Raw genomic sequence first — 14,837 nt, 5'->3', positions numbered from 1 at the left:
ATACAAAATTATAACTAGATAGGAGGAATAAGTTCTAGTATTCTGTAGCACAGTAGGGTAACTATAGTTAACAACAATTTATTATATAATTTCAAATAGCTAGAAGAAAGGATTTTTAACGTTCCCTGATATATATACAATATGTATATGTTCTCTCATTGTTGGCAAAGCAGCTCGCACATCACCTTTCCACATTAAGGTCTGATACAACAAATTAGGGTTTTCTTATTAAGCTACATTCTCCTTTTTGTCCTAACCCTCTACAGTTGCTCTAAGTTCACCTTAATTGGACATAGATGTTCTCAAGCTCCTGGACTCTCTTTCTCCCACAGGAGTCTGATCATATCTACAATGTACAGATATTGCTATTTTAACTTTCACATGTTGTGATCTGTCCCAACATAATGTCTTATGGAACAACTTCTTAAACTATTGCCAGAAGCAGAGTTCAGCCTCCTGTCCCTCTCTTTGTGTTCCTCTATAAAAGTGTTTGCATATCATCTCATGTTTGCATAGAGCCAAATTTGTCAGTCTTCAAGCTTACTTACTCTTATTCAGCCACCTTTTCAAAATTCAAACCTACAAAATGTTTCAAAGGATAATAAAGTGAATACTTTAAAATGTTTCAAGGATAATAAAGTACATTCATCAGTTAATATTTTGCCAACTGTTTTATCTCTCTTTTGCTATATATATATATTTTTCACTCTAAAATATGCTAAAACTAACTGTAAACATTATAATACCTCAGCATTTTATCTCCTAACAACAAGGACACTCTTCTAAACAACCACAATACAATGATCACATTCTGAAAATTTAGAATTGGAGTGAGATCACTAGGGGACACTCATCCAGCTGCCACTCATGTGCTGAGCCCACCCACGCATGACCTCATTTAGTCCTCTCAACAACTCCCAGAGATGGGTAGTAAGATCAACCCGTTTTACAGAGAGGGAAACAGGGGCATGGATACCTACCAGAGAAGTCACAGGTCCTCACTGGATCTGAGCCCAAGCTGGTCCCACTCTAAACCTCTGGGCTTCACAGATGGATTCAGTGGAAGAGACAACAAATAGAAGTGAACAAAAATCAAGAAAGTTTTTTAAAAGCCTCATCCGGAAACAGCCTCAGGAACTGCTGGTCATCGGAACTTGAGTCAGTGCAACAGTTGTCCCAAGAATCCCCACCCTCTGCTTGTGGAGAAGCTGCATTGAGGCCTTCATTGAGATTGCAGAGTAGCTGGAGGTGCCTCACCCAGGGGATGTTGTTGAGTTCTGGAGAAAAGTGATGAAGGATTGGGACCTGCTGGTTGTTGGCCATGATCTGATCCTGAAGATGTAACCTCATACAGGCAACACCAAGCCCAACTTCTTCCAGGACCACCTGATGGAGATTTTTGACAACCTGGAGCAGCAAATCCAGAACCTTCTGGTGTTGCAGTCGATCCTCAGCCTGATGGAAAGGGGCACCATTGTCCTGAGCACCAACTACAACCTGCTGGAGATCTTTGGCCAGCAACAGAACAAGCCCATGGAGTCTTTGGACTTGAAGGGCAAGACTAAGGTCCTTTAGTGGGCAAGAGGACACATCAGTTATGGAATTCTTCATGTTAATGACTTATATACAGACCCCTGTAGGATGGTATTGGATCCATTGGTGTATAAAGACGTCACTCAAGACCCAGAAGTAATGGAAGTCCTCCAGAACTTATATTGCACCAACTCTTTTCTGTGGGCTGTGGAGAGACCCCTTGTGATCAGGTGTTCCAAGCTCTCTTCCTTTACTCAGTGCCAAATGAGGTAGATTTAGAGGACTACGTGATTGTGCTCAAGGAGAATGAAGGCCATTTCTTTAAGCATCAAAGCAGACATGCTTTTGCATGGAATTAAAGCAGTATACTATGGGGACTGTTTTGACTATTTTCCAGGATATGTGGAAGACCTTGCCAGTCAGATCTACAAACAGCAAAGTCCAGATGCTGATTGAGTGGACAGCATCACATTATTGTGTAATGCATGTCAGGACTGTGCAAAGAGGAAGTTAGAAGAGAAAGGAATTGAAATTTAAAAAAACAAAACAAAACAAACTCAACCAGAGACTGATGATACTGGAGGGTCTTGAAATCTTTAAAATCAGTAAAACCTGCAACTTGAAAACCAGCCTTATGTGACCACAGTATCATGCCCAAATGATGAAGAATGTACAGAGAAGTCCACATGAATCTCTCAATTCTAAACCACCACATACCCCAAGAGAGCCATATCTGGGTGTGGCCCTCAAGGCTGGGTGAAAGAGCTCCACTGTGTGTGTCTAACTGCATGGGAGGTGACACATACACATTTCAGGTACGCTTTGTAAGTACCTCAGTGACCAAAATCAGTGTGAAGGGATGTTCAGGGTATTCATTTGACATGCTCTCTTGCATCAAGGTGGTATTTTCCTAATGAAAGGGGGGAGTTAGTGAAGAGTGTCCAAGCAACAGTACTTGGAAAAGAGAAAATAAGAACTAGGCTTACATGTTATAAATTTTATGTGGAAACATCTGTTACTGTAGAAGATATTTTAAGGGTATGTTTTTTACATCGTTTAAAGGTAAGAACTAATGGATACTCAAGGCACTGAATCCACTAGTAAGATTGCTATGTTTTAAAAAAGAATGACTAGATCAATAAAGCTTCTTTGGAATTACGTGATTTTAGTAACTCTTGTTCCAAAGATATGGCAGGGTCTAACTGTGTTGCTGAGAAGTGTGAAGTCCAAAGAGCCAGAGAACCTTTTCAAAAATGTACAGTTTAGTGTCGTAGAAGTCCACTGTATGATTGATAATTAAGAAAGTACAAGTGGGGCAAAAGACCAAGTTATAACTTTTAGTTAGATTATAAATTCCAAGCTTTCCAAGTCCTCTGTGGGGTTAGGTCTGACCTTTCTGCTCTTGTCTCTTAAAATTCTCTTTCCATGGCCCATATTAAGGGGGTTTGCACAGTGAGGTAGTCAAAACTTGTGAAGAACCTGCAATACTTTTAACATTTTCAGGGTTTACCCATGTAGAAATAGCTGTGCTGGGTGCCCTGCCTCTACTGGGGTGTTTCCCTGACTGTGACTGTGGCAGAGGCCACAGTCTTAAGAGGTCTTAAAATGAAGGATTGCCTTTGGAAATAAGCCCTGCTTGGTTTAGTTTGAGGCTGCCCATCTTTGATGTGACATTTCTTGCCAAGCTCTGTGACACTCCTCATTGATAGCACTGCAGCTCCCACAGGTACAGAAAAAGTTAAGAACAAGAAAAGTAAGTTTGCAGTATGTAGGGAATGAGAGAGATTCCAGAGACCAACTGAAAAATTTTCATTATTTTTTCTTTTGGAAGCATAGAAAACCAATCTTTTATGTCATTCTGGTCATAAATAAAATTTTAACTTCATAAAAGAGAGAAAATTAACATTGATATAATACTATTATCTAACCTACAGACCTTATTTAAACATGGCATTGATATTTTGGTGAGAATGTACAGCAAGTGAAACTCTCAAACATTACCGGTATGAGTATAAAATGGTGCAACCACTTTACAAAACTGCTTGACAGTTTTATATAAAATTAAACATTCACTTTTTCTATGACCCAGGAAATTCCTAAGTATTTCCCAAGAGAAATGCAAACATATATGCACAAAAAGACTTATACAAGAATGTTCATAGTTGTATTTATAATATATAAAAATGGATACAATTCATATGTCCTACAACATCTAAATGTATGAACAAATTGTGTATTCACACTATGAAATACTATACAGCAATAATTTAAGAAGAATAAACTACCTATATACACACTATAAGGATGAATCTTAAAAGCATTATATTAAGTGAAAGATGCTAGACACAATACATACTGTATGATTCCATTTATCTGAATTTCTACAATAGATAAAGGTAATATAAATTAATACAAATAACCTGAGTGGTTACTGGTGGGGAGGTAGCTGGGAAGAGGAAAAGGAAGTTTTCTGGAGTAATGGAAATGTCCTATTTTACACTCATTTAATTGTATTTAATTGCATACTTAAGATTTGTGCATTTCCCTGTGTGTAAATTTTACCACATTTTAAAAAAGAGACTGTAAATCAGAATATAAGCATCATGAAGGCAGGACCTTACTTTATATGCTATGTCTCAGTACCTAGCCAAGGAACAGGGAAGTTAGCAGGAGCTCAGTGAATGTAGAAAACTAAAGAAGCAGATCTTGGAAATCATCTACATCAATGTCCGTTACATGCACAATGGAGATTTTGACTCTCAACCCTAGAGAGTATAGGTATGTCTTGTATTTAAAACCTGATATTTTTAAAATATATTTTTTATTAGTATATTCATTATCACAAATCATACTTATTCTTTATGCCTCTTATCCAATCTCTCCTCTTGTCCCTCTCCTTCCCCTGTTCCCCCCTTCCTCTCCCCTCTCTAATAACCATAGATTTGTTCTCTCTATATGGTCGATTACTGTTTCTCTTTGGCTTGTTGCCTAGATTATCTGTCCAGTACTGAGACAAAAAACCTGATATTTTAAATCGACTTCCTGGTAGTTCTGAAATTTTAAAAAATGACTGTTTCAGCACAGATTTTTCTGACTCTAAACCCTGTGCTTTCCCTGCTTTTTAAATACTGCCTTCACTTTAATAAAGAGCCTACAGGATTAAGGGATAGACTGGCTAAAACTGATGAGTATGTGTCCATGCAGGATCATGTCCATATGGTTGGATGATATTTATTTAGGTCCAAGTGGTCAATTCTAGCAGGTAGTTGAATATAGGGTCTCAGGAGAAAGGTCTGGGATGAGTAAATGGACTTTGGCTAGCAGAGCCTTACACATAGTAGGCTTCAAGTAAATATTTGCTGAATGAGTAGGTAAATAAAATGTGAATTTGAAATCCTCTAGCAAATGCAACTGAAGGCATATACTTCCAGTATTTTTCTATACATATATATTTTTAAGCAGAATTAGGAATCTGTTTCATAATGTTCTTTGAGTCATGTTTATTACTATTTTATTTTTGTAAAATTAATGTAACTTCATTGGAGAATATGAAGGTACAGCAAAAAGTTCATTGAAAGATTTGTATTATCTTTTAATTCTATTTTCCCCACAAACTTTTTGAAGTACGAGTTAGCTCAGTTGGTTTGAGCACAGCCTTGTAACACCAAGGTCAGGGGTTCAGATCCCCCTACTGGATAGCCACACACACACACAAAAAAGTGGAGTACCCTCATATTCAGAAAGTAGTTATGAAATGCCACCATGTGACCAAAGACAGAACTACAGCATAAACTTAGTTGACAAGGGAACTTTCCCAGCCAGGACTCACAGAAGTCTGACACTTATGCCAGATTTTTCTCAGAAGTAAGATGAAAAAGAAAGCAAATAAGGAATTGAAAGGACCCACAGCCTCTATATCAGCTAAAAAATAAAGGAGAAATGGAATTATACTGTTTTCACCTTTATGAATTTTTTCTTATTGTAAAAGCTTCACATGCTCATTGAAAAAAAATTAAAATTAGAAATATAGAGGAGGTTAAAGATGAAGCTGTAAATTCCCCATATAATGTCACCTAGAAATGTTCACTTCAAATATTTTGATATTTATCCTTAACCTGTGTGTTTGTGTGTGTGTGTGTGTTTTACAATTGGCTTTTTCATGAAACGGTATGTCAGGAACAGCTTTCCACATCAGTGACATATTTTTACATCATATTTTGTAATTCATGACAGTAAAATTTTCCTCATGATTTCAAATTTCATGGAATATGAAAATAATTTGTTTCTCATTCTGCAATACAGAAACAGAACCAGAGTGCACAAATAATGTACATGTATATAGAATTCAGTTATTGCTTTTACAATTCCAAATGAATGAGTTATTCTATTTTCCTTATGTAGATGTTGCTTCTTTTATGCGAGGGAAAAGGTTGGATGAAAGGAAGGAGTTTCAGCTTTTGTTTTAGAAGGGTAGGATAGGGCCAAAGAAGCACAGGCTTTTAGAGTTCCTATTTGAGTATTATCTTAACATCACTCCCTGTTGATAATGATGATGATGGTGGTGGTGATGATGATGACACTGATGATAATGATAAGTGCAGATCTAATATTCTCTGAAGGCCTATTATATGCCAGACATTTCATGTGGTTTTCTGCTTTTACTTCCCACAGCCCAGTTTTGTGGCTTATATATATGGTTATATTCATTTTATAGATGAATAAAACAATCAGACCTTGCACTTCGTATAAGCAGAAATTCCATTTCTAGCCAGCGATTTCCTGTTATACTGGGTCTACTCTTTTAGATGACAGATTCCCAGGGCTTGGTAACTGATTACGTCAAACCTTCACAGTATGTGACCTGAGCCCATCCAGAATCCACTGACATCTAGTTCAGACATCTGCTTGCCCAAAGACTATCCCAACCAATGTTTTCAGTTAGGAAGATTTGGGGATTATCTACCCCCACAAAATGTTCCCCAAAAGAGAAAGGGGAAAGGAATGAAAGGCAAAGTGCCCAGAACCATTCCTTGGTTATAGTGGTGATGACAGTAATGATGGTGGTGGAGAGAAAATTTTCTGTTTCATCTAAGTGTCTTATGTCTGGGCACACCACAAATGCCCTGGTCTCCAAGAAAGTAGGTGTACTACAAGAAAGAGGATGAGTGATTTATATAAGCTCATATACCAGTAAGGAGAAGAGCCCAGACTGGAATGCAGGTTTATCTGACTCTGCAGCCATACGCTTAACCACTTTGACTTCTTAAACCCAAGGATTTTAATTTCATCTTTACTGTATTGCCCCAAAAATCCTTTAGGATGTCAGAAATGTGGTAATGCTTCCTCAGATGGCAGACCTGAAAGGCAAGGCTCACAATTCATTGTGTTCTCCACCATAGATGCCTTAAAAAGCATTTCCACACCCATGCACAGCTTGACTGTCCTGGCCCTCAAGTTATGGACTGGACTTGTAATGCACGGGGGCGTTCACACAAAAGGTGGCTCCTCTTTTTTCCTGAGTTGTAGGACCACACATCTTTGCAAGCTCCCTTTACCTGGGGTCTCCTGTACTTCTGTGCCTGGGCTGACTCAGATCTCATGCACTGCACCAGGCAGACACAGAACAAAAGTCATCAGAGAACCATCTAAGCAGGCCAGGGCACATCCTAGGCCCTCTGGGAGTCTCAGCAAGGTGGGTAGGAGAGGGATGGGTGAGATCTTGTCTGCTGTCTAACCCCATTTTTGCCTCAATTGTTTTGGAGGATACTTCGCTGGACTCTGAGAGAAGGGTCTGCCTCTCTGCTTCAACCCCAAGTTACCTGGTTAGACCCAGTTCAGACATCTGCTTGCCCGAAGACTATCCCAACCAATGTTTCAGTTAGGAAGCTTTGGGGCATTATCTTCCCCCCTAAAAAACGTTCCCCAAAAGAGAAAGGGAACAGGACTGAAAGGCAAAATGCTCTGACCTGCAATGGGATAGTTGTCCTCCTCCAGGCGTGTCTGTCCAGGATAGCCCAGCCATCAGCCTGAGAGGGCCTGCTGCCTGCTGCCGGCTAGGGCACAGAAACCAGAGGCAGACCCACCTGGAGAGGAGTGTGGCCCAGGTGAGCCCTTCCACATCCTGCCTGAGCATCACCTCTCTGAGTTCCAGGAGGATGGATTTATCCTGTATTGAAAAACTGGCACGGTGAACCCCTGGAACCTCATCTCACTCCAGCAGGAATTCCCGTCTGATCAACGTCAATCAGGCCGCCACAACCTTGAAGAACTGTCTGGAGACATGAAGAGGTCCCAAAATGGCATCACATGGTGAAAAATAAAAACAAAAACAAAGCCAAGGACACAGGGTCAGCTCACTGTTTTGTGAGCTGATAATAAATAAATTCTGAGTCCTCTTTCTGTGATCACAAAACAGTGAGCTGATCACAGAAAGAGGACTCAGAATTTATTTCTGATGCATTTTATTCCTATTGGAAGGAGGGAATGCATGGCTAAACATGGTGTTCAGTCAAGAAAAATGCATCTTTTATTACATTCCCTCCCTTGGCTTTTTATCTTGTCTTTGTTAAAAGGAATCTTTAAAATTTTTTATATATACATCTGTCAATCTTTTCCTTTAAAAATGCATACTTAAAAAAAAATAAATGTGTAGGCCTTCTACTTCCCGAATTTCAGTAAGCATTCACGAATATTTTTTTCCTAATTATTTTATGGTACATATTTGTAAAAATAAAAAGCATACTGTATATACCAGTGGTCCTCATACTTCCATGTGTATCATAATCACCAGGAGGAGCTTGTTAGCAGTCACTTTTACAGCCCATCTCCAGAGTGTAGATCAGTGAGTCTCATGTGGGGCCCAGAAATTAGCAGTTTCAAGATGTTCCCCAGCTATTTCTGATGCAGGTGATTATGGATAAAACATTTGGAGTACAATTCATTATCTGCCCTGTTTCTTCTTGGAATTGCTTGTCATAACTCTAGAGAATTAAAAGGACTTGTAGAAGATTATTCAGTCAGTAACAAAATATGAAAAAACTTGCTGGCTCCTCAGTAATAATCAATCAAAAAATCAATTAAATGTTAAAACACAGTGTGTCTGTTCATACAAGTATATGGGGATGTCAGGAGAAGATAGTTTTTGTTTGTTCTACAGGGGACATATAATCCCTAACATTTATATGGTAGCCATTCTACTTTAAGTATATTTATAACGTTCTTAGTGCCTTTGCAAGTTTGTAATTGTTTTTACACAATTTAACAGGGGATAGGATGGCATGAAGAGGGCTATTTCTTAGATCTGTTGCCTGCATCACTTTGTGCAATTTACACATGTCCTCCAAGAGTCTTCTGAACCAGTAAGGTAGGCCTGCCAGGAGCCTTCAGGAAGAAATCATCTCACCAGAGAAGAACGAAACCTTACCCTTTAGACTTAGAGCAGCAAATCTGACTACAACATGTCCTTCACTCAAAGTTATACACTGGAACAACTCCTAAATAAACTATTCATGTTTTACTCCTATGGTGAAGAAGGGTCCTGTGATTGAAAACACAAGGGACTGTTTTGCTAAGGACGGTGCAAAATATTGTGGCCCAAGCAACCCTAGAGCAGTCCCACTTGTATTAATTGTCATTATAAAGCAGAGAGAGAGGCTTTAGAAGACAGAGTGGGAGTTCAACCCACCACGGACGCCAGGAAACTCAGTGGGGTTTTAGCTCTCAAGGACCCCAGGGCACTAGCAACAGTGAGCAAAGGACCCAGCAGAAGAGGCAGCAGTGCCCAGCAGGCATGGAGGGACCCAGTGGGGGAAACAGGGGTAGGCTTAACAGCAGAGGACTGGCATGGGAGTCCTCACGTCTGCCCACTGGACTGGTCCCTGAACACAGGTTGAGTCACTCCACGCCCTCCCTTAAATAACTGGTGGTTCTATAGCAAGTTGGGGTTCTGTATGCACATATGGGAACAACATCCCACCATGCACAGCTCAGATACTGCCTCATTTCTTCCTCACAGCAGCACTGTGAGGCAAATATTTTCCCCATGAAAAGATTGAGTCTTAAACGTGTGAATCTGCAATAATTGCCAGTTTTATTCCTCTGGCTATGAGATCCAGAGGTAATTTGAGGTTTACATTACTTTTTTAATAGTTCATTTATCAAGTTTAGGTGCCCCCGTTGCCCTTATAAGCTGGTTGCAAATTGAGACATAAAAAAAAAAGAACTTAATTCTTTTTTTGTGTGTGAGACACCTGTTCATTAAAAAATACATATAAGCAAAAAGCAACAGAATATAAACAAACTTCACACAGACATAAGCACGATTAAGTTTTTGATATATGTGTGTATGTACACACACACGCACACACACACAGTTTGAAATTTTATCCTACATATGTGAGCTGATACTAAATACGCTGCTTTACAACCTGTTATGTTTTACTTTACAATACGGAATGAACATATTTCCATGCATATGTGTGAAATTTCTTGAATGAAAAATAAACCTGGAAAATGGGTCAAAATCCAAAATCCAATGAGATGCTGGTAACAAGGAAACTACCTAAAACAAAATTGCACCAGATGATTAAAAGTAAAATGAAGGTCAAAGATACATTAGAAAATGCTAACAGAAAGAAAGCAGGGGCCAGATTTTAATATCAGACCAAAAAGGATTCAAGGCCTAAAGCACACAGGATAAGGACGGCTGCGTGAATGTCTTTGCTTCCAATGCATTATCACAAACTTGTTTCTTACTCTTCTTATCTCTTCCCTAAGCCTTTCCAACTCATCTACTCCTCTTATCATTTCTTCAGGGTCCAAATGCCTAACGGGAGTGTCCTCTTTAAAACCCTGGCCAGGTTGAGTCTGCCCTTCGCTAAGGTTTCCTTCTGCTTCCTGGCTTACACCTTCGGAAGGCTGAGGATTTCCTTCTGCCTCCTGTGGTACATCTTCTGAAGGGCGGTCTTCCTCAGCCTTTTGCATGTTCTGTGGTTTTCCTTCATTTTCTTCACAAGACTTTTGCATGTTGAGTATTTTTTATTATTTCTTTTTTTGAATAAAGTAATCCTAGAAAACAAGACAAGACAGACGACTAGGTGCCAGGCAAACAGACCAGCAGAGTATGGGTTCCCACAGAGACTGGACTTTTCTGAATCAGGTCCCTAATTGTCAAAAGTTTTCTAATTAGAAAACTAGATCCTCAGGCTCAGAACTCCCCTGACTCCACCCCTTGCTCTTCCTCCCTTCCCTCCCCCTTGCTCTCCAGCTCCATCTTCTCTCCTCCCGTTCCAGCCCACCATTTTCCCAGCAGGCTCTGCTACAAGCCTCTCCTAGCGCTGAAATGGGAGCAGTTCCGAAGCAATTAACCCTTTCCTCGCCTCTAGTCTCCAACACTCCCGCCTTCTGAGGCTTTCCCAAGCCATCTCCACCCCCTGCCTCTCACCTGAGATGGCTGGTCCAGTCTCTGTCCTCCCCTCCCCGTTCCACGTCTCTTCAGCCTCCCCCTCCCCCATCCCACTTCCGCTGCAGGCTCTGGACAGGCCTCTGGCGCTCAATCAGGATGGGGAGAGGCTGCAGCGACCCCGGGATGTGCTTTGGTGTCATCCACACCTCCACTCCCAACCAAAAGGAACCTAAAGCAATTGCACCTTTACACTGACCTGCAGGGATCCAGAGGATTTTCCTCCCTCTTCCCTCACCTCGATTTGTGTCGCACCCAAAAGACCAAGAGTCCTGCAGACAGACAGGAGTGCTTGGTAAGCAAGCTAGTACCCAGATCACGGGTCCCTTTCATGATTCTAGGCCTTGGTAAAGTTTCCCACGCCCTCAACCTCTCTCTCCTATTAGGACAACACCGCCCTCCCCCCTGCCCACCGTTTCCCTGCAAGCAGGGAGTGGGAGAGGCAAGTCTTTTCTACATGGTTTACAGGTCTCTCTCTCCGGACCCTTAATTACCTACCCTTCTCCCTCTTCAACCTCCACCCGCCACCCCCACTCCCCACCACCCCACCAAACATCCCCCAGATTTCCTGCACAAAATGGGAGTTCGGAGGACCATTAGTGTACGGAAAGCAGTGCCAGCCCCTTCTGCATTCTGCTCTCTGCCTCCTCGACCCCAGGGTCTCCAAGTTAGAGCCCACCTTTTATACTGACCTGGCAGGATCCGGAGCACTTTTCTCCTGCTCCAGCAATAGGGAGCTGCTACAGGGAAACAGGCCCTGGACTGTAAGGACTTCTGCACACGTCGACTCCTGGTCACGTGAGGGCCTCGTCATCCGTGAGCTAGAATGCTCAGTTACCCCTCCCCTTAACACTGCAGCCCGCCCCGTGCATTTTCTCACTTGATACTGTCAATCTTTTTTCGTATTTGTCAATCCGAAACAATAAAACTGGTACCTTCGCCCTGGAGTATACATTCACCTTTCTCAGATTACTAGGGAGGATCAGCCTTTTAGGATTAATCGACCATTTCTCTTTCTTTGGAGGAATTATCTTTCTCTCCCTTGCTCCCTATACACCCACCTCACCTCCCCCAAGACCCTACAGTCCATTTTCCCTGAAATTTTATCCAGCATTAAAATGGGCGAAAATGCGGGGAAAGGGGGCCGGAAAAGAATCTAGGGGTGAGAATATGGGATTTTACTAGTCCTTTTGAATATTTTTCTGTGTCTTCTATGTTATAAATAATCATTATACTTTTAAAAAGTGATATTTAAAAAAAAGGATGCCTCATAAGCAATATTTAACAATGTGAAGGACAAATTAATTTAGTTATATCCATTTTTAAGACTTTGGAAAAGTTTTAAAATGTACAAATGAAACGACAGTATTCACAACATATTGATGTGTTATATATATTTTTTAATCTTACAAAAATGGTACCTTTAAAGAATTGACTCCCAAAATAATCCGTGCAAAGAGGCCCGGTTTTCTCTTGTTTGCAGTTTTGTGTAAGTAATCCACTACTCTTTCTCTTTCTCGCTGAATTCAAGTTATCAAATGTTCGATGTCTGACTTTTTCGTTGATGACTCCTGGTCATCAATCCGTTCCAAATGAAGCTTCTAGTCGGTTTTCAAATGAAGGTTTTAGACAGTTCTCCTCCCCTCATGTTCTCTGTAGGGTCCAGTGCCTTGTTAATCAGTTGAGTCCACAGAAAAGCCTGCTTTCCACTGAGTAAAAATTGTTTTTGGAACTCAAAAAAATTTGAGTTCCAAAATTTTGGGGAAATATTTTGGTTTTGTGAAAAAAATACGTTTGTTGGGAAGTAACTCTCATTCCCTCATGAAACATTCAGAAAGGAGAGAGTTCCCTGAATCTCACCATTGACTGTGAGGCTATTTGGCAGGTAGAATTTTTATTCATTTATGGCACTCTAGAGATATTCTGGTATCATTCACTGTGTTTCATTTAAAAAAAAGTACTATCAATACGCATAATTGTTATGATCAGAAAGCAGAGAGAACATCATTGCCGTAAAAAAAGCACCCCCAAAACCCCACTAATTTTAAAAGGAAACTCAAACCCCTGCAATCCAGAATCCACGAGTACTTGGAGGTATGGGGATGCTTGGAAAGGTAATCTGGCCAGTGAAGCCAGCTAGAGAGTCAGGAGAAAGTGACAGAGGGAGATCCGTTGTTTATGTTGGTCACAGCAGGATCTCCATTAACAATAGAGCCCACCAGAGAGAAGAAATCTTGGAAGAAATATTTTTGTTGGCTTAATGTTATATAATTGATATTTAAGCATGAAGAATTTATTCCACATTTGAGGGATACATTTTCTATTATTTGAGAGAGAGTTTTTAATATAAATATAACTAGCAGCCTCTATCTGAGATGTTTCACCCCTTCGGAGAGCAAGTAGATTCAGCACGTTCCATCACTTTGCACAGCTGAGGGTAGTTCACCCGTGTTTTGGTGCAAGTGGTACACACAGAACCTGGCCTGATTTCCACTTAAATTGTGCTCCAGAAAGAATAAACTTTTCTATCATCTCTCCTGTCACCACATTCTCTGACATAATGGCATGTCCTGCAAATTTGACATGGATAAGTTTCACACGTTCTGCAAACTATTCAGAATAGCCACTGGCCAAATCCAGGTAAAAGAACTTAATTTGAAGCACTGCTTCTGTGATACTTAGGATCTCTTTCACATATTTCTGCCCACTGCCTGAACTCAGAGCTAAATACTGCACACATTGTAGATGATTGTGGTAAAGAGTTTCTAGTTATCCAGGGCATAATACTTATGAATTGCTGTGCAACTGAACTACTATGTTATAACCACTGCCTTTTCAAATGTCCCTGAGTTAGTCTGCTCAGACTTTTAATATGTATGATCAAGATCTATTTCAGCAAGATACTTGAAATTGCTTTACTTAAGGCTTGAGATCTATGTAGAGCATCTTGCTGGATTGGTGGGGAGGCATGCCTCAGCTGTACCATGGCTTTGGTCAGGCAGCTTTTTTCCTGTGCAGAAGCACAGTTGTATGGGGTGCTGTTGCTGCAGGCCAGGTGCTTTTAAAAATTAAACTTATAATGGAAAGGAAGCCTTCACTGATCTCTTGATTCTGCATTAGTTGCCTGTGCTAAATGATCCTTTAGACCTTGTATTTACCTATCCTAATGCTTTCACCCAGTTTTGTTGGCTTACTACTTTATATCCCTCACTAGTCCGAAAGTGTCATAGGGATGAATATCTGGTTCAACTTTTTTTTTTTTAATTTCTTTTTTAAAGATGACCAGTAAGGGGATCTTAACCCTTGGCTTGGTGTTGTCAGCACCACGCTCAGCCAGTGAGCTAACTGGCCATCCCTAGATAGGATCCGAACCCGTGGCCTTGGTGTTATCAGCACCGCACTCTCCCGAGTGAGCCATGGGCCGGCCCTTCTGGTTCAACTTTGTAACTACCGTTATGTTGAAATGTCAAGTTGGTGGAAACAATTAAAATTTCCATTAATATGGAAATAGTTAAATTATCCACACTGTGAAAAAATTTTGGTGACATGGACTTATACTAAAGCTAGATTTTTGAGCAAAAAAATGTGGCAAAACACTATTTAAAAAATAGCTCCAAGGTGCCTGGCTTGTTAGCTCAGTTGGTTAGAGCATGGTGCTGATAACACGAAGGTCCAGGGTTCAATCCCTGGGCCAGCCAGCCACAAAAAAAAAAAAAAAAAAAAAATAGATCATTCCATGTTTATGCCAGAAAAATTCGAACTAGTTAATAAATGAGTTGCATGCATATATACGTAAGAGTAATATGTACGTGTATGGAGCTATTTTTTTTTTTTTTTTTTTTTT

The 14,837-nt window shown here is 40.4% G+C and overlaps 1 protein-coding gene and 1 pseudogene across 2 annotated transcripts in view; one reads left to right on the top strand and one right to left on the bottom strand.

Annotated features, from left to right (window-relative positions):
* Positions 1-1,050: 1,050 nt before the first annotated feature.
* Positions 1,051-2,124, top strand: LOC103606466 (annotated as a pseudogene).
* A 7,475-nt stretch (positions 2,125-9,599) lies between these two features.
* The window catches only part of TCEAL8 (transcription elongation factor A (SII)-like 8), a 21,523-nt gene continuing 16,285 nt past the window's right edge, over positions 9,600-14,837 (bottom strand). The window contains exons 1-3 of one of the 2 annotated variants that reach the window (XM_008591056.1): positions 11,686-11,796; positions 11,193-11,265; positions 9,600-10,599 (exon numbers count right to left, since the gene is read on the bottom strand). In XM_008591056.1, the coding sequence (XP_008589278.1) occupies positions 10,207-10,557 (351 nt within the window). In that variant the 5' untranslated portion in view covers positions 10,558-10,599; positions 11,193-11,265; positions 11,686-11,796 and the 3' untranslated portion in view covers positions 9,600-10,206. Of the gene's footprint in view, positions 10,600-11,192; positions 11,266-11,685; positions 11,797-14,837 lie in introns of those variants that run through there. The other variant, XM_008591057.1, reaches the window with a different exon arrangement.

Source organism: Galeopterus variegatus, unplaced genomic scaffold (genome assembly GCF_000696425.1).
Source record: "Galeopterus variegatus unplaced genomic scaffold, G_variegatus-3.0.2 Scaffold6600, whole genome shotgun sequence".
In the NCBI taxonomy this organism is placed as follows: domain Eukaryota; kingdom Metazoa; phylum Chordata; class Mammalia; order Dermoptera; family Cynocephalidae; genus Galeopterus; species Galeopterus variegatus.
The sequence above is the reverse complement of the archived record's forward strand: the minus strand, read 5'-3'. Positions and strand labels throughout refer to the sequence as shown.